The sequence below is a fragment of the Plectropomus leopardus genome, chromosome 17 (assembly GCF_008729295.1).
Source record: "Plectropomus leopardus isolate mb chromosome 17, YSFRI_Pleo_2.0, whole genome shotgun sequence".
Lineage (NCBI taxonomy): Eukaryota > Metazoa > Chordata > Actinopteri > Perciformes > Serranidae > Plectropomus > Plectropomus leopardus.
The window spans coordinates 10081729-10107895 of record NC_056479.1 but is presented as its reverse complement, the minus strand read 5'-3'; the positions used below and the strand labels follow the sequence as shown (position 1 = coordinate 10107895).

The following is a 26167-nucleotide window of genomic DNA, read 5'->3' as shown; positions in this document are numbered from 1 at the left end:
TCAGTATCAGTATTCAATATATGATTCCAATGAGGGTTGCGATGATCACAGAACAAATCAGTTCATCATGATGCATCATTATCTGATTTCTACACGATTATTTTTTTCTCAGTGCAGGTGGGTTTCCATTGACCCTTAAACTGTGCACATTGAAATTGGGAATATAAAATATGCCTTATGGAAACGCGTCATTTTTGAAAAAAACTCGTTTATCTCAAAGTTTTTATGCTCGCATGAGGTGGTATTTCAGGCAATTCGAAAAAAAGCCATATTTTGCAAAATAGCAATGGAAACACTTTTCGCTTTTATAGGTCACATGCTGCTATGGCCATGTAGGAACTGGCTACCTTGGGCCATGGTGCAGCAGGCGCTACAAGAGGTGTTAATGCATCACATAACTCTTCAAAAGTTGAGCAGATCACCTGGAAGGACTATCAACTCCCCGAAAACCCTCATATGTGGCCGCTCCCATGTACAAGGGGCTTGCCTTTCCATTATCACTCGCAGAACACACCTACGTCGCTTCAAATAGAATTAATGACTGCTAGTGCGGTGGCTGCGATAGAAATAAACCTGCTAATGTTTTGAACATCCATCGCCATGCTTCTTTGACTGTTATCGTTATCTCGCTATGTGTTTTATCAACATTTCGAAAATATTGCTTAATTTTTGCACAAATCTGTAATGGAAACCTGCCACCTGTGAGAATACTTGCTACTTCTAAAACATAGAATATTTGTATTCCAGTGGCATCTGCAGGTTCTCACTCTCAGCCATCCTCACTTAAACTCAGGAAGTAACCTCGCTTACAATGTAAACACCATGCACAAGTTTATATCTGTTACGTTTCACCATCCAAATGGTTCACCCGAAGGAACATATAGCCCAGTATCACAAAATTGTTGCTGGCAATCATAATGTGGAGAACTGGGTTTTAAACTTGTGATTGTTGACTTTGATATCTGATTGTTTAAATGATAATGATGATGCATCTGAGAATTTACTTTCTCACCTCTACTGCTGATTGGGTCCTCAGGTCAGAGCACTTGGAAAAGTGATGCATTTTGTCGTTTAATTTGGAGGGCGTAATGTGACAGTGGTAAGCAGCATGGTGATGTACCCATTCCTCTAATGGAAACGCATCACAAACTGTCTGGGTTAAGACCATTGAATCTGCCCACTACACTGACTCATCGATCTGGCTCTGTGACTTAAAAGAGTAGTTTTTTGGTTAAAAAGCAGTCGATCAAGCAAGTTTTTCAAAGGGACTTATGTTTAGCCAATCAGTCTCACGGGCGGGACTAAAGCTGGTGCCAAGCGTTGCATCAGAACCAGTAAGGAGTAACGATGACACTGATCAACTCTGTAGAAAATAGAAAGATGGTCACACTGCTAGCGAGGCTGTTCTGTATCGACATTTCTTCTCAATATCGCCCAACATTGATGTTTGTTTTACTTTGCTTCAATCAGCTTTTAAAATCACAGCAAATAAAGAATGTTGGGATGGCCACACATCAGTGTTGACTTAAAATGATGTTAGAGTCAGGGGGATACGTTGGTTTAGTGACTGATTAGGGAAAATCGAATACACCTCCCCCACGGGAATAGCTTAGAGTTGACACAGTGTCAGACTGAAGATAGAAAAAGTGTAACAAGTTGACAGTTCTGTCTACTTTCAGGCAACAATTTTAAGGGAATCATTGCTGAGAAACGTCCTCTTTTTACAAACTGTGGTTGTCTGTGGATGTGCACGCTCCCTTTTTTCTTCATTTTCTTTTTTCTCCACATTCTCTGACCTAAATGACAAAATTGTATTGATAATCAGTGCTTTTCAAAAATGAGTGATATGATCTTCCGTCTCTGTTGTTAAGGTTAATCAGACTCTAACATTCACCACTTAAGGCAGTTTAAAGGTTAGAAAAACCTTCCACTATCAGTATGTGGCAGAAGTAGATGTGAACCCCAGCCTCTTCTACGCATATCCATCCCAACATCCTCCCTGAAAGGTTTTATGGAGCAACACCTCACTTCTTTCCGTCGTTGTTCCTAAACATAAACTCATGCCATCTCAGTAGATAAATGATTTGCCTGGTAAGGAAAGTCACATGACTGCATGACATCACGGGTCTAGAAAATGTAAAGTCAGGGATTACCAACAATTGTGTTTGTGGTGACGACAGTCTCGACAACATTTTAATGTCTGTGCATACAAAAACTTAAGTCCTGTCAAACATCTGTTCATGAAATTAAGAAAATAAAATGGCAGCTGTGGCATAACCAGCTAGAGCTGATGCGATTCTTAATTAATCGATCACTTCAAGTGTTCCCAAACTTTTCATCTCAGCTAATCCCAAAGCCATATCAGATAAACTCAAGAACCCCTTTACTGACATCACCTGTCCTGCCCCAAATGTGTTCTTTTGAATAGATTTTAAACTAGATGTTATTTATTGTTTATTTAAAAATGGATATTGTTGATATAGTTACACTGTCAGGGTTTAGGTTGGTTTTATCAGTTGGTTTGCATTCGTTCTGCTACAGCTTTGAGTGGCAGAAGCTGGATATCTCAATCATCTTTCATTGCTTTCAGCTCTTATTTATACCACCATTTATGTCCATTGAGGCATTCTGTCTGTGGATTTTAAAACATTTATTTGTTTGGATCTCTGCTTGCATAGTTAGTTCTCATGCACTCTTAATGAGTGTTGTTCAGGTCTTATACATGATTCAATATGTGGATATATTATTTTGTACTTTTGATGATATTTTTCACCACTTTCTGACATTGTATTGATCAAAGATGAATAGACTAACTGCAAAAATAATCAACAGATTAATCTCAAATGAGAAGAATTGTTAGTTGCTGCTATAAAACCAACACATATCTTTAGGGACAGCAGAAAAGCAGAAAACCCACACACTTGCTCAGTTTCAGCATTTCGCAGTGGCTGCTCTGTAGTATCTACAGAAGCTCTTAGGGCTCAGGTCTTACTGAAACTGTTTGTACAATCTACTCCTGCCTCGGGACTGATTTTAAAATATGTTCCTTCAAACTAGCTGTGTCCAGGTAGTGGCCGAGAGCACAGCTAACTGTTACAGTCAACAAAGCTAATTCTCAAAAAACTACAGTTTTATGACAAGATGCAGCTGAGCTAAGAGCAAACACTATTCACGTGTTTCATTTCATTAATATAAAATTATACTGCAAACTATGTTCTGATGTTGGAAGTGCTTTGTACTGGAAGCAAATCCAGTATGCATAAGTTAGAACATACAGTACCTTATTTAGGGTTTCATACTAAAATATATTAATGCAATGTGTGCATATACAGGTGCTCATTAATAAATCACTGCAGATACAAGAAAAATAAGAAAAACAATGAATTAAATGCAGTACTGTCTCAGCCCACCATCCCCCTCTTTTGCTGATCCTAACACCCTCATGGGTGCCAGTTAGAAGTGCTACCAAAATGCCTCTCTCTGATGACCTCACCACGTCCATGTAAGAGCAGCCCGGAGGATGATGTCATTCTCCCAGGACTGCTAACTGACTCAACTGCTGCAGAGGGAGATGTAATACACCACACGCTTTTGTATGAAAGCTGCAGTTTAAAAACTCATCCATCTTTAGTTAAATTATTCAGAAAAACATCACGCGGCTGCAGTTTATGAGCTAATCTTTCATTAATTAACTTATTGTTTACTCTTCAGTGGCTTTTGTTTTCTTCATACTGATTTTCACAGTGTTGAAAATAAAAGAGCTGATTATGTAAAGAATGGTGACAAGGATTAAGAGATTCTTCTTCATCAAAGGGAAACTCTAGTCATGTTACAAGCCTTGATTTTGGGGGGTGTTTGTGTGTAGTTGACTCCCAAAGTCAGATAGGGTTGTTCTCCAAAGTCATCGTCGAGTCATACCACCTAAATCAGACTCCAGTATTCAGCCCATCCGCTTTTTCAGTTATTTTAAGACCTAACTATAGATTAGAGTATGTCAAAGTCAATTAGTGTATCCCATCGCCCTGGGTTCAGTAAGTTATGCTGTTATTTTTGATGCCTGAATATGTTGACATTTTGGCAAATTTGGCAACAATAAATGTAAGCAGAATCAGCCAGCAGCAGTTTTTGGCTGTACTTTACCCTAGGTTGTATAGACAACAATCACCATATTATTTTTCTGCTGTTTCCTATGATTCTTAAGCTGATTTACCAACATTAATTCAATATTAATTCAACATTAATTCAATATTTATTTCCTTCCTAATAATACATTTAGAAAACACATTGTTGACATCATATTTGACTACAAATAGGGTGGACTAAATGTGACTTCATTTTGACTTTAAAAGGTGTTAGAAATAAAGGAGAGTGGAAATTTAAAGAAAAATGATAGACATCTAATGAAAAGGCCTTTAACAACCTTGTCTGTGTGTACAGTTCTTCATTGTGAAGACTAATCAATTCACACAATGTCTTAAATATAAATCTGCACTTTGCACATTACAGAGACTCACATCAAATTTTCATTTGCCCATTAATTCTACTCAACACATTCACAGGATCGGTGGATGGAAACTTTAAAGGGTTTCTTTGCTGAAGATGTTCGTTGGTGACATAAAATATTATCAAGGAATAGTGAATACTTGTATTCAGAATGAAGCACTTTACCAGAGATGTTGTGTTAATGATATTTTTCCTCCTCTCTAAGTTAAATATAGTGAGGTTATATGGAGAAAATCCCTGCTGAAACACTTGAGAACAAAGAGACTGTCTCTTGCGTGTTGATCCCACTGATTCTCCTGACAGAACAAAAAAAAGTGCTGCCTCCTTCCTCATCTCTTCCTCATCCATCTCTCTGGCTCTGTAATATCCTCTCTGTTCATTATTCATGAGCTCATTGCTGTCTCTGTCTGTCTGTGCTGAGGCTCATCATATTCTGATTATATACCATCAAAGCACAAGGATACGTTTCAGAAGCGCTATGGGAGGGAGGGGGAGAATTTCAGTCTTTAAGTGTTTTGCTTATTTTTATATCCCCCAAAAGTAATTTATCTCGACTATACTGACAAAGTAAGTATCTGTGTAAAGTTTGTCAGGAGAGAGGAGTTTTCACATTACGCCAGTGAAAGGGGAGATATCTGTGCACTTTATTAAAATCTGAAATTCAAATGATTAGGTACGTCATTAATGGGCAAGCCAACTGCTGTTGAATATGGGAAATGCATATTGACAGGGGAGCAGAGTTTGTCACAACACCAGCAAAAAACCCCTAAAACCTCCTGCGCAGAGCGGACTTGTCAGAACAGAGAGCGAGAATTAGCATTAGCATTGCCAAAGTTTTGACAGCACACATGATAGTGTGCAGATTTTAGATGTAGAAACTTACTTCCATTATCCACCAAAAAAACCCCAACATATTACTGTATTTTTACAAACATAAACACTTCCACACATCCACTACCAGTTAGCCAATAAGCCAACAAGCTAATAAACAACAGAAACAAATAAAAGATGCTAACTACACTTCCTATTCTGATACATTTGCTGGTCATTGAATTTGGTGCACAACAGACTCCCTATCTGGATCTGACTGAGGCTAAAACATGTATAGCTGAATCACTGCAGTACTTCCTGTAAAGCTAACACTAGCCATTTTGCTGCTCCTTCGCCTGTCGTGTCGATCTTTCCATCCCTCTTTCACAGTTTTTTGAAACTATTGTGTGGGAAAACCATGGATGTGTAGAGACCTGGATACAGCTTTGCAGGCAGGACCCTGTCCATTTCTATGACACTTGATCACTGGGAAAAGAAGCCAATAACGTTCAACTGCAGTGAGTAATTTTACCCAGGTGATCACAGCACTTCCACGTGATTGGACTCATAGAGCAAGCGCACTAGAGACTTCAGCCGGCCAAGCCAGCTACTTCCAGTTTAGCACTCTGCTAACTTGAATGAGAACAAAAATATTTAATCTCCTACACGTTCCAAATGATATCGGACCAAATGGATGAAATACTGATAGTGAAACGAGTTGTTTCGGGCGACCTTCAGACGTCTCTTTCACAGTGTAAGTCTGTGGGAAAAAGTCTTTTTGGGTTCAGTGATCACTTGACAGGCTTGGAAGTTAAATTTCTATACTGGTTTCGCACTTCCAGGAGGCTTGTGTTAAACCAGACGTTAGTATTTGTAAAAATAAATCTCAAGAGACACTTTAACTAAAAGAAATACGAAAAAATAAAATTCAGGTTGATTTACTTCAGATTTTTCACATGAACAGGCTCACAGAGGTACAAAATAAGTGCAACTATTTGCCTTCAAGCTGCCATGTGTGTCTTCCTCCCACTCGTCTCAGAAGGGTCCTGTCAGTTATCTTGATGGACTGTTTGGGATCATTTCTGTTTATCTGCTCTGTCCTCCTCTTCTGACTCCTCCTTCCCTATTTGTCTAACAATTTCTAATACTGGCACTGCTATACCTGCCACTGCAGACTTCTCTACTCCACCCGACTAATCATCATCATCACCATCATCTGGCTCCTTCATATCAGCTGCACAGTTAACTGGACTGTTTCTGGACCTTAGTCCCATTGTAACTGATCAAACTGCCTCATGTTGCTCACTATAAGCTGCTTTTATCCCACTGCTGTACAGCTGTTTCTCCAGTCTACACATTAGTCCATAGCTTATTATGTGTTACACTAGTAAGCATGCTGTTCAAACACTTAAAAAGCCAGTTCAGTATTGCAGTATTCAGTATTGATTTTTCTTGTGTCTTCAGATAGTGAAAAAGTAACCTTGATTATGATCTTGTTGCTTGTTCGGCTCACTATCTCTTCCTGGAACAACCAGTCTGTAGATTGATCAACTACTCGAAAAGTGCCCACCCAAAGCTAAAAATACACAGCTTTGTAAAAATGATTATGATGTAAACTCTACAGTCTCTCTGCACAGCAATACATCAAGACAAGATGCATCATCATGGCAGGCCTCCATAGGGTGACGGGCACAGTAACACAGTAACATGAACAGCCCCTGCAAATACATCCCTTCTAAAGCTTATGTTTATTTAACACATACAAAGCAGAAAAGCACACCACCGCCAGACAGGTTAAGCCTCTTTTCTAAACAACCGTAATGCAATTTCTGTCAGTGTTTCACCAGAGTAAATACATTGATGGCGTATGATTATGTAACACAGTTTGTAGATGTCATATCTTTGAAAAATGAGCTTTAAAGAACTCACATTTACCCAGGTATTTTTTTCCATTTTATCTCACACGAACAAAGGAAGGCCCACTGTGTGGAAAGTAACACTTTCTACCCTAAAAAATCCTCAACATTATGGGAAATCTAAACTGCTAATATTCTTTATTGCAGCTGTGTTGTGTTGTTTTATTTTTTTCTGCATTTTTCCGCTCTTTTTATCGTATCATAGCGTGATATGATGGAGACTGTGGTTTATGTAATTGAATCGTGTTTTCCAGTGGCAGGAAGTATGGGGAATATTGAGTGGAGTGACAGGGATATTGATCTGTAGGGGCTGCAATAAGTCAGCAGTCTGTGCAGGACTTCAGGCGACTGTATCTTTGAGTCACTGGTAGATTTCTCAGCATATGGAAATATATATATATATATAAAGACAATTATTGTGCAGTATATATACTGCAAATCCACTGATGCCCTTACTTTTCCTCTTGTTCCACTGTCAGGTCAAAATTTAAATTGGTCCACTTCTTTGTTTTATGAACTAGACCGGCTCTGGAAATTAATGAAACATGAAACTATGTTGTTTTATGTGCTCTGCATTTGCTTTTTTCCTCTTTTTAACGCAAGACATATTATATACTATGTAGTTGCATATGAGCAAGCACACATGCTAAAGATTAATGGGACGTCAGTTATATAGAAGTCCTCCTTTTCATCATTCCAGTTTTCCCTGACAGCTTTTATCAGTTGGAGCTGTGTGACACAGTGCTTTAGTTATTTCCTACAGGTTCTGAGCCAGATGATCCCACCCCTGCTCTCTTACACACCGACACCAAGCTCACAGGCTCTGGTGTGACTCAGTGTGATTAATAGTACCAGCAGTGGCTGTTTATTGTACTAGTACGGCTCTATAATGCCAGCAGACTTACGCATACACACCTACATGTTGGCAGATGAGGTAATTGCACTGCAAAATGGAAAAACGCGGCCTGGATTTACAGCATGAAGCCTACAAGGAGATGATATACAGCTGTAATTACTGCACATGGGTCTCCGGATGCCTATCGGTCGAATACACTCACACAAAAATACCATTACCCTTTTTGCTGTTTGTGAGACCATCCTCTCAGAAACTGAAAGCATCTGTATGGAAATGTTGCTAATAATTTCTCCTCCTCCCAGGTTTCCTCCCCTCCTCACCTCACTGACCCATGAAAGAAGCCATGCCGGTCCTCACAGCAGGAGCAGGTGAGATGAGTCGGCACAGATGCTCAACACATACTGTCCCATACTGCTCGGTGCACGCTGTGCTCCATCTGTTCACGTTAATATACCTGCTGGTTTTTCTCACTCCTCTCCTCTGTAGGGCTGCATGAGACGCTGGCCCTGCTGACCTCTCAGCTGCGGCCTGATGCCAATCACAAAGAGGACATGGTCTTTCTCAAAGATGTCTTCAGTGAGAGGAGCTTGGGATACCTCATGAAGGTGAGGAATTCTTTTGACGATTTCCATGGGTAACATCGTTATTTACTCTCAAAAATACATGTGCAATTTTAGAATATGCTCACAAGAAAGTTTGAGAAAAAGTGGATTTTTATTGTACTTTTAAAAATAGTCATTTTTCATTATTTTCTCTTAAATAAACTAAATCTGAAATGATTCATTATTTTGATATACAGTACATTGTCTGTGCTGCCCCTTCAATAATCAGGTAGAGCTAGGTGGTATGGAAAAAGAAAAATATATTTTTGAGCAAATACCTTGATATCAGTATTGTGACAATGTTGTAGGGGGTGCTTTCACAAAATATTTACAGAATAGAATTTTTGATAATCATCAGTAATGTGGATTTAAATGACAAAGTGGGTAGATAATAGAAATAATAGAGCAGACTGGACTGTCTGGTAAGTTGTGAAAATTCCACCACTTTACTGTAAAACAGCCTTTAAAACCAGAAAGAAACAACATTTAGGATATTAAAATATCCAAAATCTAAGCTGTTATCTTGTGTCGTGCCAACCTTAAGACTAAGTTTTGGTCAGGTTTAGGCAACTGAAATCTACAGTACTTGGTTATTGACAGGGAAAAATGTGGATTGTTGGTAGGCAACAGAATGCAAAAATCTTTTTTTTTTTTTTTTCTTGAGCTAACTGTCCATCCACCACAGCTGCCTCCAATTCATTTCTTGGTGCTCTTTGTCAATTGTAAACATAAATTGTCTGAGGCATTAGAAGGGACGACCGATGTAAAGTAGTTTTTGAAGACCTCCCACCTAGGTAATAGCAGACAACTATATAAAATGTTCAAGGTACTATGAGCAGAGCAATAATAATACTATACAATCTTATGAGACTTTATAGTATTGCCTTTGAACACATGTGTCATGTATGTATTTATTGTTAATGTATTTGTTTTAATTGTTGCATTTATTGTTGAGTTTGTGGTCTGTGCTGTCTCTTTAGGGTTAGCTATAAATGCTCAGGTGTGGCTGTGGCATCAGTTTAGGCTACATACTTGTTCCTATACTAAGAAACAAAATATATACTCCCTTATATATATCTATATCTATATCTATCTATCTATCTATCTATCTATCTATCTATCTATCTATCTATCTATCTATCTATCTATCTATCTATCTATATATATATATATATATATATATATATATATATATATATATATATATATATATATATATAGCTGAGTTTGTATTTTGATGTCATGGCATGCCATGTAATTATCCACCTTGCAGAACATGATGAGTGGAAGCTTAGTCTCTGTTTCCTGTCTTCTTTATGTGAATTAGTGGGATATTTTATAAACTGAAGATTTCAAATATTGGTAGAAAGTTGGCTCAAAGACCAAATAGTAAGTACAGATCTTGAAAACTTTTTAATTTTTTGAAGGATTTCAAGGATTGTGCAGTCTTAATGTAGATGTACACTGAGCACTTTTTTTTTTTTACTGTACACATAAAACAATAAAACAATAGTTTTTAATCATGCATGCAGTATCATTTCTGGTTGCTTAAAGGTATTCTGTAAGGTTTTAGACCATGAGTAGAGCTTTGGAGAATTTTTCGTGGGTGCCAGTTTTGTTTGTCCTGTGCATGTGCATGAGGACACATGCACGGGGACAACACGATACAGATTTGTGCCAAAAGTGTTGTACTAGTCTACTGATGTATAGGCGACAGTAACATACCAACAAAGGTACGGAAGCAGATGTTATTAAGTGTGTCCTGGTGAGTAACACTAAATGTTAATGTGCCTTTTTGTCTGTTTACAAACTCCTGCGGGCGCCTTTAACCCTCAACTGGGCATCCCTCTCTGAAACCCTCTCCTCAAATAAACCTCATGTGTTTGTGTGGCAGATTCACGAGAAGCTGAGACAGTATGAGAGACAGAGTCCAACGCCTGTCCTCCACAGTGCCTCTTCTCTGGCAGAGGATGTAAGTTCATCTCACACACACACACACACACACACCCTAAATTACTTTTCCACTTGGGCACAGCAGTCAGTCACAATGAGTTAGCTCTGACAGAGAAGCAATGCAGGTATCAAAAGTGAATTTTAATGTTCTCAAAGTGCTGAATCATCGATGCTCATCTAATGAAACTCCATATCCTGCTGCTCTCTCGCTCCCCCAGTTATCAGCGGGGGGAAACTGCTGACCTTAGCTGCTCGCTACTTATCCTCCCCTGTGTGCATGTCTGTTGTGTATCTGTCTGCATTTACTCCACAGTAAACTGCTGCATGCATTACCGGTATACACATGCACGGGTTCATGTCAGGTCAGGGCTCATGTGTGTTCTGTGATTGAAAGGTGGCGGAGGAGCTGCAGAGCGGACCAATGAGCACCGAGGAGAAAGAGCTGCTGCACCTGCTGACGTCACCGCATTTAAAGGTAAACCCACTTTTGCTTTTTTGCCATCCGTCCCACAATAGTATATAGCATTTATGTTGCCATTTTTGCTGTCCCTGAAGGCTGTTCACAGATTCTGGCAGAGGCCAGGCTGCTCTCTCTGCAGCTCAACATCAGCAGCGTATTCTGAGCACGTCTGCTTTCTGTCCCATCAGGCCGTTCTCTCGGTGCATGACACCGTGGCACAGAAGAACTTTGATCCCGTGCTGCCACCGCTGCCAGATGACTTTGAGGATGAGCTGGAGGAGGAGTCAGTGAAGATTGTCAGACTGGTGAAGAACAAGGAGCCACTAGTGAGTTGTGGAGGAGAACATGCGAGCCTGCAGGAGAACTGAAGGAAAGAGGAAGAGACTGTGGGACTGAGACCTTTGCTATTTTCTGTTAATGATCTTATATTATCTCACTATACTCCAGGGAGCCACCATCAGGAGGGATGAAGCCACGGGGGTGGTGATCGTGGCTCGGATCATGAGAGGAGGTGCAGCCGACCGAAGTGGTAAATTTAGCTTCTACTCTTTTTTATTATTTTTTATCACAAGACAAAAAACTAACAGAACAACACAAGCAAGACAAGAACAGTGAAAAAAGGCCAATGAACAACATAACATCAGGAAATAAGAGAACAAGGTTATGTCTGTTGTCATATGATGTATTATTTTAAGGGAAGTGAAAGCATAGGAAGGCAAATAAATAAAAATAGTCAAAAAAAAAAAAAAAAAAACGATTCAAAAATAAAATTATAAAAATGAAAATAAAAAAAGATGTGACACAAACTATCTCTAGACTTCCAGTACCTGCTGTTCCCAACCTGGAGTCTGGAATACAGACAAAAACAAACCCAAACACTTTTGTGGAGAATTCTGTTTTTTTATTCACTTTTCTTTCATCTTTTTGCTTTGTGAAATATTGCATTATTTTACCCCCCTGTGGCTTTAAAAATATTCAGATAAACCAGAGCAGAGAAAATATCTCTTTGGTTTAACTGCTTACATTCAGGGCAGCAGCCAAAGCTGTCTTGAGTCCAAAATATTGATATATATTGTTTTCTGTGCATTTTATCTAGCTGCAGGATATCCTTAATGCTATTTCAAAACACCGTTCGCACAAGAATGATGGTGCAAGAGTGGAAATAACATTTTAACTATGAAATCATCTCAGATAAAAATCTATTTCAAGAGTTTCGGGTGCCCATTGATGTAGTATTTACGTATAAAAAAATGATAACATGCCATTATACATTTTTCTTATTTAAGCTGCACCATTTAAGTGTGGAGGTTATGTTGAGCTGGAGATACCAAACATGAGTAATAACACAACTGAGCACAACAAAGTTATGGCAGAGAAAAAATGATCCAAAATATCCATGGAAGTAGAAGAGGACACTCCCTAAAATCATTCATTTGAGTATGATAGGTGCAATAAATATCAGGATCTCAAGGACAAAAAACACCATGGTTTATTTGTGTGGAATTAGTTTTTCAAAACCCCCAAATTCCTAGATATGATGCAGATATGATGCAGTGAACATGATTCTAGAGTCGGTCCTTATTCGTAGCTATAGCCTTGCTCACAAATTATGGACATCACAAGTAGCTATTGCTTTGTAGTAAGGGGTTGAGACCAGCAAAAGGCAGAGAACCGCAGACCTGTACAGATGTGCTTATCTGTTTACCGCTTTTGAAGTTTCAAATCCTTCCCCTTGTGCTAGTCATTGCCAATTTTAATGGAATCTGTTGATGTTAAAGATAGCTTTTACAGGACATTTATGCAATTACTTGATTGTTAAAGAAACAGGAAGGACTCAGGAATGACATGCAAAAAAGTCCCCCTCATAGATATCAGCCAGCACATTGCAGTAATGTAGCACAGCTCTCAGGACGCCTCAGGAGGCTCCTGATTATCACAGCAGTGTGATGGCATTTGTCTCCCTGCAACCAGTGAAAATTAGTAACACTGCTTGACAAAAAAATATACATATGTGTGAGATGAAAACCTGATACTGTGATGACTGTGAGATCAAAGCGGCAGTGAGAGAGATGCAGCAGCAGGAGGAAAATGACAGGGATGGTGCGGCTGTTGCTGAAACACAAAGCTCTCCACGAGTCCCCAGAGAATCAATCACACCATATAGACTCACAGCAGAGACCCTTTCATGGGTGTTACCATGGAAATATCAGCCACATGCAGGTGTGTGTGTGTGTGTGTGTGTGTGTGTGTGCGTGCGTGCGTGCGTGCGTGCGTGCGTGCGTGCGTGCGTGTTTCTTGCTGCGTCGTGCGATTGGAGAAACCTCTCGTCAGTGCGGAGACAGAAGCTGTAAAGAGATTTCAGAGTTAGCCTCAGGTCTCTTTGTAAATGCATACATTATGCAAGTATGATTGCACAAAAGTGTGTCTGCTCTGTGCTTCTCCGCCCTGAGGGGGAAGCGTATTGATCTGACTTCGCTCAGCCTTTGATTTCCTTGTTGTGGCTGCAGTGAAACAGATCCCAGCTGATGATATAGGCGGCGCATATCTTTGAATCTGGCAATGTTACTGATGTTGTGATACAAAAGAGAAACCCCAAAGACCCAGATGAGCTCAGTGAAGACTTTTGATTCACACTAATTGTCAGTCTGTATCTTCATATTGTCTCTCGTCCCCTCAGGTTTGGTCCATGTAGGAGATGAACTCAGGGAGGTCAACGGAGTCTCTGTGATCCACAAGAGGCCTGATGAAATCAGTCAGCTGCTGGTAAGACGCACAGTTCTGCTTTAGATTTTAAAGAAATGCAGCATAAAAATGCTTTATTAAAACATTTTAAGACTGGGCACAAAATATACAAGTGTATACATTTGTGCTAAAGGTATAGATGTTATTAATAATTACAACATTTTTCCCTTTTGGCTTCTTTTGGTCTCCAACCTCATTATGGTGAGATGCTTTTTCAATATAGCCTATTTTTTGCAATTTTAAGCAATTGTATATTTAAATTAAAACAAAAAAATATTTGGTAATTATTTGTAATCATATGTAACACTGAATCAAATCCAACTGCATCAAAAAGACTAAAATCAGGACCTTTTATATTTGAGCTGGCTGTTTTAAAGATGGTTCTGGTGTATTTTATGTCATCACCATTATTCCTACAAAAAGTCTTAACACAGTCAGGAGTGAAAGCACAGTGGTTTCCTAAAAACTTCAGATCAACATTTGACGAATTTGAAAGACAAAGAATTGCTACCTTTTTATGCCAACACAACCAGAGATGTGCCGTAGTGTTAAATATCATGCTGGAAAAGTGAAAAACTACAATGGTTTATTAGGGCCATTGTAGGCTAAAGAACAACAACAAATGCACACAAATTCGTAATAGCTGCAACCAGGTACGTGCATGCCACGCCTCCTTTTAGTTGATGGGCATGAACACCAACATACGCTTGCATGTTTCTAATGCCAACACACACACACACACACACAAAGTAGAGCAAGTGGAGGGGGTATTATGCTGGAAAAAAAACTCAGAACTTCCAAGATTAGAATTGGATAATTAACGGGAAAAAACTCAGCTACTCTCTGAGAATACAGTGGTAAATTCATTTATGATAAAATGTGTTTCTCGTAGATTTAACATTTTAATTTTGTAATTTCTCAAATATTACCCCTCTCCCCTGGCTCTTTTTTTGTTTACCTACATTGGCCCCAATACCCTGTTGAAAGAAACTCAGTGCTCAGTACTCAGTGATCATCATAAGGCAACCATCCACAAATATCAGTGAGATCAGTGAAAACTGATGAGATATTCAGAAAAGCAATAATGTGTTTTGGCACCCAATGAAAATGGAACAAAACAAAACCAAAAACAAATATCCTTCATCATTTTCTATAACAATGTGGTGTGTTGGGCAAAACTATAATCTGAGGTGAATGGTGACAGTTTTCTTTAAGATAGCGAGAAAAATGAATCATTACCTTAAACGTTCTGTCCATCTTTTATGTATTTTATAAATGGTTCACTGTTGGTCCATTAAAAGTAAAATCCACCTCAGGGAGACTTTTACGCCAAGTATACCTTGTGTTTGTCTCTAATTTGAGGCTACAGTCGCACTCATCACTCCCCTACTTCCTCTGTCTATTTGTGATCTAGTCTCAGTCCCAGGGCTCCATCACTCTAAAGATAATCCCTGCCATTAAAGAAGAGGACCGACTGAAGGACAGCAAGGTGAGATGAAGCCTGAGTAAAGGAGCATGCTCAGTTCTCCTGTGGCATTCCAGATCCATTATTTCTTTAAAACCACTGATGTAAAGTAGTTTCTAATTTTGAGATCATTATAGGTCATAGTCAGGTTAACAGCTTTAACTATATATATATATATATATATATATATATATATATATATATATATATATATATATATATATATATATATATATATATATATATATATATATATATACACACAAAAAAATAAATGTCAATTAAGGTGCTTTTTGTTTCTGCTTCCAGGTCTATATGAGAGCCTTGTTTGACTACGTCCCGCTGGAAGACAAAGCGACGCCTTGCCAAGAAGCGGGACTTCCCTTCAAGCGGGGAGACATCCTGCAGGTTGTGACCCAAGACGACCCCACGTGGTGGCAGGCGAAGCGTGTGGGAGACAGCAATCTGCGGGCCGGACTCATCCCCTCCAAACAGTTCCAGGAGAGGTAAGAGCACCCGGGAGGAGACGGGTATCACATGATGTATCTGAACAACATGTGACGGTAAACTGATCAGTGCCAGGACCGTACGGGTCACCCACACAGTGCTGATATTTATTTTATCCTGCCATTTGTAATCTGTTAAATCCACATTGATGTGTTCCACTTTGAGGGGTCAAATATGATTAGATGGAGCATCGTAGCAGCATGGAAAAAAAAAATAAATAGAAGCGCAGCCTTAAATAGGCGCATGCTGATTCTGTTATGTGTCATAATCCGTCAGTAAAATGATCTCAGCTGGCTGGGAGATCCCTGCCAAACACTGCAGCGTCTGTTGGATTAATAACCACAGCTTAAACACAGAGAGAGACAGGTCAGAGGGCTGTCCGAGCTCTGGGAAGCCCACATGCTGTGTTTTGTAGGTTAAATAATGTTTAGGATGAATTAACATTTTTCTGCTGATGCTGTGGGTTCCTGCTGCTCTCTGAGCTCTGAGGTAAAACGATGATCACAAAAAATGTATATGCATCAGCATGACTGAACACAAGCAGCATACGCTCAGGTCTGCTTACTGACATCACACAGCGTCATCATAGAGGAATTACTGAGCTGGCCTCCGGCGCACAGAGCTTTCTTTGCCACTAGTTCTTGGATGTCGGCTTGTTTGTCGCGACATTTAGTTTGTTGGGACTATTTAACAGACACTGCTTCTGCCACTGCTGCGTGTTAGGTGGTGCTAACCGGGCAGACGTTGAACTGACTGTTTGCCAGCTTGGCTCCAGAGACTGTTCTTGAGCTCTGCGTCTGTGTAACTGCTCCAACAAAAGTTTTCTTATCCAAGACATCAGCTGAGCAGGTTGTCCTTCAACGTAACTGAGGACACATTAGCGAGCTCACTGCTGAAAGAATGTGGCCACATGCAGCCCAGACCACCTCCGAATGTGGTTTGAGCGATCGGATCTGGAGACATATTGAGGACGCATTTGGTGCATTCACACTTGTACTCAGAGCTGTCCTCTTGTGATATAGCCACCTAGGATGCATGTTAATACCAGGTGTAAACAGGGCCACTGAGACATCAAAAGACTACACATGGATGTAGACGACACCAAAGAGACACAAAATTACCCCAATGAGATACAAATGACCAAAGAGACATAAAAAGACTACAAATAGATGTGGACAACACGATAGAGACACAAAGTGACAGCAGGGGGGTTTAAAGGACCACATAGAGGCAACAAAAAAGAAGGCAGAGAGCGAAAGTGAGCAAAAGGAGACTGCGTTGTTTGTGTTCGTTTTGTGTCTCTCTTAGTTTGGGAGTCTTCCTCAGGAGGGTTGGGGGGTCTTGGACAGGTTTGTCCCCAGAGGCTGTCTCATAATCTTTCCATAAATGTTGTGTGCTTCTCTCTTTCACATTTAAATCTGTTATCCTACCTCCCTGCTCATCTTTGGCTTGGTGTGTATTTCTGACCTGATGATTCTCTTCCTGCCTCCGTCCTCTCTGGCTTTTTGTTCTGCTGCACATTTCTCCAGGCGACTGGCCTACAGGATGAAAATGGGCACTCTCCCGAATCCAAAATCCCCTAAAAAGCCTGTCTGTAAGTTTCTGCTTGCCGGGATTCCTCTGCATCCTCAGCACTATTTCATGATTACAGTTTAGTACCTGCAGCATCTCCCACTATCAGCTCTCCTTTCTCCTCTAATGTGCTCCATCACTGTCATTATAGGACAATAATATCTCCGCTAGATAAATGCAGCAATGTTTTCATCGACATTTATTGACCTTTTGTGCTGGTAATTGGCATTCTCAGAGGCATTAGTATTCATTGTCCGTCCTCTTGCTGCTATGCTGCTATGTGGACATTTTTTTAAAAGGGATGAGAGAGAGATGGAGGGGCACAGAGACGGAGGGAGGGATCACAGATATGAATTAATCTCTTTCATGTTTGGTCCATCTGGCCAGCGAGCAGCTTAAGTAGATCCAGACAGCGTTACAAGCTGCGCGCACTGACAAACAAAGCCCAAACAATACATTACACTTCTCACTTTCTCACTTGATACTATAGCGGCGGCGTGTAAACCCCGGCAGGTGAGTGGGTAATGTGAGCGGTGGCTCTTCGTGGTGTGTAAGCTGCAGGCGATCCGATTAGGCCTGAGCCACGGGGAGACAACAAGAGCTTAGCGGCGTGGCAGCTAGCCCTGCTACGCCACGCAGCAGCAGCAAGCCTGCGGGGACTCTTCTGTCTCGGCCTCCCTCCACGCTCCTCCAGCTCTCTGATTAATTCCCCTAAATCCCAGCAGGGGCCCTTTAAATGTGGATCCCCCTCCCATGTCCCGTCTATGACGTCACTGATGTCGAAATCTCCTAAAATTTTTAATCCTCATTTCATACATTTCAGAATTTTCACTCTATTAGACGTCATCAACAGCGACATGACGGTTACCTGCTCTAATGTTTTACGCTCTGTTTCTCCTTGTTGCATTTATATCAGATGACCAAGGATGTGATAAAGGTGGGTCCATGTGCAACAACAAACATCCTCACACAAAACGCACAATGGAAAATGTTCATAGAGGCCTCAAAGCCTGTGTGTGTACGATTGTGTGTGTGTATATGTTTGTGTGAGTGTGTTTGTGTGTGTGTGTGTGTGTGTGTGTGTGTGTGTGTGTGTGTGTGTGTGTGTGTGTGTGTGTGTGTGTAGAGCTTGCATGTGTGCTAGAAGGGTGTCCATTTGGGATTTCTACTGCTTCCAGCTTAATTCTTCCCCTCCTGCTGTTAGTGCACCACACTAGAATAGAGATTCTTTGCCGAGCTTTTTTTGTGTGCGTGCGTGTGTGTGTTGTACCAGGCGGTGTGCAGGCAGAACAGCATCTCTGGAGACTTTAGCCCAACCGAGCAGAGGTTGTTAAAGATAACAATAGCTCCTCTTTTGTTTTGCGTCATCCTCAGTCCCTATTATCTTTTGTTCTGTTTTCCTCTGCTCATCTTTTACTCTGCTGCTGTTTTTGTGTTGTCTTCTCTTGTTTTCTGTGCTGTTAGAGATTTTTCCCCACCCATCATTAGTCTATTGTCTGCCTGTCAATGCATATCATCATTCAAGGCCAAAATTTAGACTTAAATGATTAAACGTAAACATCTGTCTTTTGTTTTTGGATTGTGGATTTGTAGGTTTCTGTATGTGAGTCAGCTGAACCTCAGCTGTGAATTTTTGGGAAGGCGAGGCTTGTTTTTTTTTTTTTTTTACGTGTGTGTGGGTCACAGAGACTCGACTCACAGCTGGCTCCTCTCAAGATGGAGAGCCATCTTTCTCTTCTTCTCTCCTCTCTTCTCTCGTAATGTTAAGTCTTTCATTAAGCCTTCGTTAGTGGCCTCCGACAACGTTCCTTCATTATCTCTTGGCTGCCCCTCCACTCTCGCCTCTTGCCGCCTGCCTGCCTGCTGCCTGTCCGCCCCGCCCGCCCTCTCCAGCGCCCCATGGCCCGCCCTCCCCTCTTTAACTCCTCCACCTCCCCTTGCTCCTTAACTCTTCCAGGTCTCTTACCCTGTGCTTACCCCGTCTTTTCCCTGCTTGCCTCCCTACAGAGGACTGTGACTGTGAGGGCTATTTCAATGGACAGTACATAGGTGAGAGCGTGCACATCTTTCTCCACCTCCTTCTCCCTGTCTGCTCTTTGCCTGCTGCAGCCTGGCTGTGCACTGGGTCCCTGGGTGCTTCCGGGCTGGGGGTCAAAATGACTGCTTGTGTAGGGTTGACCTGTCTGGGGCCGGGGGTTGAGGGATAAGAGGAAGGGGGCGAAGGTTTCAAAGGGTCAAGAGAGCGGGTCAAAGACAATGCCAGAGGAGGAAGATGGATGAGGATGAAACTGATTGATTTGGTGTGGGGGGAAGACATGCGCAGGTGTTGAAAAAAACATTACAAGTGTTTGTATTAAATGTGAATGTAGGAAAAAAAAATGTGTAGGAGGTACAGTCTCGCACTTCTCACAGTGCCAATAACAGATCTGCCTCTTCAGAGACTAAATGTACTAATAATACTAAATGACATTTTTATTTGTAAATTAAGATTATTAATCAAGATATAAACTTTAAGGGGAAAAAAAACGCAGGATAAGGGCACAGTAAAGACAAAACACAATCTGTATTCACAGAGCCTTCACTCTGCTGAACAGACGTGTCCAGCTTTAGAAAGGTTAGAACTATTAAATCACCCAAAGAGCTAAAAGATCGGTTGTTCACTCTTTGGTTTTTTTGTGCAGTCTAGGAGTTGTTTTGTACTGTTGTTGTTATGCATTGAATATAAATATATTCCATGCAGGGGTCGTCAGTTTACCCAGTGATAGAAAAGGGGCCTCTTAAAAAAAATGGTTGAGAAACACTGTTTTAGTGGGTGCACATCATGAATGTGACAACAGTTACTCACTGGGGTTAAAATAGATCTTCTTTCCAGATACTTCCAGAGTTCGTTTCAAATGACAGTTTTTTCCAGGAAACGTTCTTGTACATTACTGTCAGATAAAACAAATATTTTTACAGTAATGGGAAATGTTGGTAATCATTGCAATTAAATGGGTGGCCAGGTTTTTTTTTTGTTTTAATAAGAGGCTTTAAATTCAGATTGGGGTGGAGAGCATATATCAGTCCCCTTTATCCTCAACCCCTTTTCCAGCCTTCCACTGGCCTCCCCTCCCTCACCCATCTTCAGCCCATCTTGATCCCCGTTTACTCCCCCACATCCTGTGAGCTGCTGGAATGATGAGCACAAGGAGCGATCTAAAAACAGCTGAAAGCTTATCAGCACCCTCTCCCTGTAATACAAAATACATGATTAAAACAGTATTTGTGCTTCCTATCATGCACTCTGCTTGGAGCTGTAAACCCCTCCATCCCCCCCTCCACCTTTCAGTGTTTGGATCCTCCTAAACCTCCCTCTCCTCCCGCCCTGCATCTAACCGCTGCTGTCCTGTCGTCAGTGTACTGCTTCCCCCTTCCCCAAAACACCCTCCCTGACCCCCCCGTGAGGGCCCTGCAAGCGTTGGACGCATTGCACACTCAACCAGGCACGTTTGCTGCTCGTTCACCCTGTGTGGAGGTGTGAGGCTGGGTTGTGTGATGCTCTAACGCCAGTTATAGTCTCTCCTAAGTGTAAAGCAGTGGCGCCCTCCTGTGGCCAGGTGTTTTCCTGGGAATTTTATTCAGGTACAGTGCCCGGCTCATTCCCTCAGGTACACACCACTGACGGGGGATACAGACAGTCCTGGCCATGGGAGACCCTGATTTGCAGTCACTCTGCCGTTGACGCGGTGTTTCTCAGGGCCAGGCTGTCCTGTCTGTCCTGCCTCAGCACTGTAGCCTCGTTCAGAGCAGCATGCCTTGTTTGGACCATAATGTTGGAAAATGATGATATATTTTGGATTACTGAGATCTGTTTTGAACTGCTGAAAGAGATTTGAGATCACTTTTTAAAACTGAATTTAAGGAATGTTGTTTTTCTTCTTTAAAAAAAAAAACAGTCTGCTTCACTTGATGTGTTTACTATCAGTTGCATGTGATGCAATTTTTAGTTGAAGCATGACGTTGAATTGGCTCTAAGTTCAGCCAATATCTCAAGTATTTACACTTCAGATAAGAGTGAGCTATTTTTAACCCTGTGCACTATTTGCAAAGGTTTTTTAATGCATGATTATCAATGGGTTGGTCTTATTTTGCATTTGCTCACTGCACTTATCTAATAACTTTGTGAACACGCAAACAATTTTATCTGCAAGTGAAGAAGTGTACTTATGTAATCTTTTGTAAATAATGTCACGGCTCCTGACGTCTGACAAAAGACCTTTTTTTCTCTCTGCTCCATCTTTCCTCCCATCTCTGGCCTCACTGCAGCTGGTTTACGGAGGAGTTTCCGGCTGAGTCGTAAGGACAGGCAAGGGTCCTCCGGAGAGGGATCTGATACCGCAGACCCCGACTTCCTGACTTATGAAGAGGTGACACGCTACCAGCAGAGGCCAAATGAGAGGCCACGTCTCGTGGTTCTAATCGGTGAGGCCGAGCCTGTGGCAGGCACCAATGGTCTCATGTGATGAGAGTGACACCTAGTGGACTAGAGCGTGTGTTGCAACATACTGATAACCCATGTCTTACAGCTTTTTCAACACTATGTATGTGACATTAACTTTTTTTTTTTTTTTTCTCTCTTGCAAAGGTTCTCTCGGAGCACGAATCAATGAACTCAAACAGCGAGTGATTGCCGAAAACCCACATCGGTTTGCAGTGGCTGTGCCGCGTGAGTCTTCTATACACAGTATTTATTAATGAACCAACATTACATTACACATATGATTTAATTCCTTTTTTGTGTTCCTACAGACACCACCAGGCCCAAGAAGCCTCATGAGAAGGAGGGTGTGGAGTACCACTTTGTCACCAAACAGCAATTTGATGCAGATGCTTTAAACAACAAGTATGTTTTCACTCACACGTTGTTGCTTTTATGACAGCATGTATTTGTTCCTTGCTGAAATGTTTGTTCAGGATTCCCACAGTCATGGAAAACCTGGAAAAGTCATGGAATTTGAGAGTCACTTTTTCAAGGCCTAGAAGAGTCCTGGAATTACTAAATATCATTGAAAGTTTTGGAAAAGGCATGGAACTCCGACGCGTTAAATGAAATTGTTACAGTAATCTTCCAAAGTAGCTTTAATATATGTGGTTATGTGATGATTTCTTTTACCATCACATGCGTTTCTCCCTGCATGTTTGCCACACAGCTGAAGTTATGTTGAGATGGAGTTTCAATCTGATATGTTTGAAAATGGCAGGTAACTTTGGCAAGGAGAAAAAAAAACATTATGCTTCTTTGAAAAGACATGGAAAAGGTTTGAAATTTTGTTGATGAAAATGTGTGGGAACCCTGTTTTTTCTCTGCAGGTTCATAGAACACGGGGAATACAAGGAGAACCAGTACGGGACGAGTATAGAGGCTATCCGCTCTGTACAGGCCAAGAATAAGATGTGTGTAGTGGATGTGCAGCCTGAGGTAGGTGTCACGGTACAACCACTGCATCATAACATATCATGAGCTCCAGATCCTGCAGGCAGCAGCAGTTTGCAGATCGCAGATGAGAGCAGGCAGTCACATCACATCTGCTGTGTGTGTGGAGAGGCTGATGCATCACTGACTCTCTCCTCTCATGTGTGGTTCTGTTTGCTCTCTCGTATGTAACTCCTCCATCACTCCAGGCCCTAAAGAGACTGCGGACAGCAGAGTTCAAGCCCTATGTAATATTTGTCAAACCTCGTGTTCCTGAGAGCAGACGTCGCCGCAGTGCTGCCACTTCACCAGGAGGGGGAGAGCACGGCCGCATTACAGTGAGTCCTCCATTTCCTCTTAACAGTAATAGCTGTGTCCCACTTCACTGCTGTTTTCAGTTCTGAATATAACTTAATGTATTGTGCACCAGGAAATAGTGTATACCATTAAGAACATGAATAAGATATGTGCACGAGTTGTGTAAGACTTTGTAAACGATTGTCTTAGTATTTATTTTTTATTGCTGTTGCTAAACATCCTTAAATAATTAATCAAAAAACATGTTTGCTGTTTCCTGTAGAGGAATTCAAGTAAAACTAAGTTTTCTTCACAAATTAAAGGTAACGTGGCATGACACATCATTTCATGGATGAAGTATTCCTTCAATTAGGGTTTTGAATGAAAGACAGGTTAAAACTTGTACTGTAATATTTCCAGTGTAACACTGCTTCTTTTACTTCGGTGAAGATTGTAATATTTCTTCCACGTGGCATTCATGACTAGCTTTGGCGAATACGGGCTGGGCTAGTTAAGCTCCTGCATGTGTCCCTCATCTTGCTCTCTGCAACAGGACGAAGACCTCCAGGAGATGCGTCAGTCTGCCATTCAGATTGATCAGCAGTACGGACACCTGGTGGACCGGGTCCTGATCAAGGAGGACTCAGCCAGTGCCTGTGCAGAACTGCGAGGTATCTTGGAAAGGCTGGAGCGCGAGTCCTTCTGGGTGCCTCTGAGCTGGGTGCGGACCTAAACTTAAACCCCCCCAGCATCTTCCAGATGAACTTCACAGCAAACCCACCCAATTCCTCTCCTAATGAGCCGACCCCCAACCCCCACCCCCCACCCCCGACAGGCCTGCTGGCCAGCCTGGGAGTCGGCTGAACTTCCTTTGATTGACTGAGGCAGGACTGGCCAGACCGCCATAAACTGAGCTACCAAAGGGTAAGATGATGCCAGAGTGACACATTTTTGTTTGGGGTGTTGCAGTAGATCGCCAGCTCTCTTGGCCCAGAAATCACAGTCTTACCGTCACTTTAAGTCATATTTATTCAGGTATGCTTTTAATTTATTTAATGACGTCAAAGACAAAGGATAGACGCAAGTTTGTAGTTTAAGACGTGTTTTATTCCTCACACTGCCGCTCTGTCTAGCTGTATCGCTCACTAGAGTGTGGCAGGTCTGGGATCCTACTCAGAGGATTGCTCAGTCAGTCAGCTTTAATGTGACTCTTGTTGGAGTACCTTTAGTAGCATGGTTTTTTAGGTTTACACTTTTATTCAACTCAATGCCAATCGCAGAATGCTTCCTCTTAGTTCTTACTGCTCATGCATCCTGTACAGTATAAGAACAAATCATACATTCAACAGAATAGGACAAATTGATCTACAAAGCTAGGTGAATGCTATTTAAAACTTATGTCGTCTTTTTGCTAAATATAATTTCCACACAAAACAAATTATCCAATTGGAATGTGAGAATTGTATTTTCTACAAACCTCTTTGCTTTTGGGAAACGCATGATTATTTAATCTCAGATGTAAATATTGTAAATATTTACTCCTCATGTGCCAACGAAAGATCTCGTAGCACTTCAATGCAACCTGTTTACCCTCTGTACCCGTGAACCCACATCTGTTTGTATGTAGAATATCAGCGTGCACAAAGTATGTAAGGATGGAGGTCACAGTGTACGTTTACAAACACCACCCTGAGATGCTCCTTTTTCATACAGGGATGGGTTTTGTACAGCTTCCCTGCACATATCTGTATTTTTGACTGCAGAGGAAGAAGCTGGTACTAGATGTTGGTTTTCTGTGATAATCAGGGTTTTGCTTTATTGATGTCAGTGTAGAGATGGGAGGTGTCATATCAACAGAGTTCGAATCAGAATTGAAACAATTAGTCAAAATTATTCAGCGACTATCAGCAGTTTAATTTATGAAGCAGAAATGCCAAACATTCCTGACATTGAGATAGTAAGCAGTCTAATTTTGATGTCCTTCTGGTTGCAAAATACTAAAATACTACTTGTAAGTGAAAAGATTTGAAATTTGTCTTAAAAAAAAAAAGCCATTATTCCCCAAATGCACATTGACACAGTTCTTTATCATAGTAATTGTTCCTTTTTTATCAACTTTGGAGGGAAATCACTTTACGGGCAAACTTGTTTGAGTTTACTGGTAGTGTAGGAAAGACATTTTTGGCCGACAGCTTGGAGGTGAGAAAAGATAAAAGCAACCAAAGCTCCTTACATACCTACTGGCATAACTTATCACTTCTATGGGTGGACACTATGGGTGTGTGTTTAAAATGAATCAGCTTCCATTTCCTTTCCTTTTTTTTTTTCATTTTTCTCCTGATCTCCATGTTCTGTATGAACCAGGAAAACCCAGAACGTTGACTTTTTAACATGTCCTGTACAAAGTGCCATAATAAAGCTAGCTGAGTCAAATATGTGGTATTTGCGAAGCATAATTCTTTCTTTTTCCATCCACTTGTTTTCCAGGGGGTTCCCACTGAGTTCACTGTCACAGTGAGATTAGCTCTGGAAATAATTTAATTGCACTTCAGAGGATTATAATTTGATGACATGCTATGCGATTTTAAAAACTACTTTGGCATTTTATGACATACTATTTTTCAGTCCAGACGTCAATTTGTATAGTTTGTTCAAAAAAATTTCATAATACAACGCATCTTGAAAATGCCATGTGTAGTTATTTTTCAAAAATTTTAAACTACACTATGACATTTTTTTTGACATGCTTGTATTCAGTATAGTGCAGTATGTTAAAAATTGTCAGAGCATACCCTGTTTTTAAATGTCATAGTATAGTATGTCAAAAAATGTCAGTATAGTATATTAAAGTCAAAGTATAGCATTTCATTTTTTTCTACTTAGGAGTTGAAAACAATGAGACACCAAAGTCATACATAGTAATTAAATTAATAAACAAACAGTAGATCTATAAACAAACAATAGACACAAAACAACCAAAAAAACCCTCACATCAGTTATTAAAAACAGTCAATAATACTAATGGGAAAAGG

General features: G+C 40.8%; 1 protein-coding gene across 1 annotated transcript in view; it reads left to right on the top strand.

Annotated features, from left to right (window-relative positions):
• mpp3a (membrane palmitoylated protein 3a) overlaps window positions 1–25539 on the top strand; it is a 38159-nt gene extending 12620 nt beyond the window's left edge. The window contains exons 4-22 of the mRNA XM_042505647.1: window positions 8388–8453; window positions 8572–8690; window positions 10582–10659; window positions 11035–11115; window positions 11289–11426; window positions 11548–11629; window positions 13778–13863; window positions 15257–15331; window positions 15617–15813; window positions 17344–17408; window positions 18303–18323; window positions 19394–19435; window positions 20942–21007; window positions 21692–21847; window positions 22011–22091; window positions 22175–22268; window positions 22736–22844; window positions 23048–23176; window positions 23689–25539. Of these exons, the coding sequence (XP_042361581.1) occupies window positions 8417–8453; window positions 8572–8690; window positions 10582–10659; window positions 11035–11115; window positions 11289–11426; window positions 11548–11629; window positions 13778–13863; window positions 15257–15331; window positions 15617–15813; window positions 17344–17408; window positions 18303–18323; window positions 19394–19435; window positions 20942–21007; window positions 21692–21847; window positions 22011–22091; window positions 22175–22268; window positions 22736–22844; window positions 23048–23176; window positions 23689–23868 (1836 nt within the window). The 5' untranslated portion in view covers window positions 8388–8416 and the 3' untranslated portion in view covers window positions 23869–25539. The remainder of the gene's footprint in view (window positions 1–8387; window positions 8454–8571; window positions 8691–10581; window positions 10660–11034; window positions 11116–11288; window positions 11427–11547; window positions 11630–13777; window positions 13864–15256; window positions 15332–15616; window positions 15814–17343; window positions 17409–18302; window positions 18324–19393; window positions 19436–20941; window positions 21008–21691; window positions 21848–22010; window positions 22092–22174; window positions 22269–22735; window positions 22845–23047; window positions 23177–23688) is intronic.
• The last annotated feature ends 628 nt before the right edge of the window (window positions 25540–26167 follow it).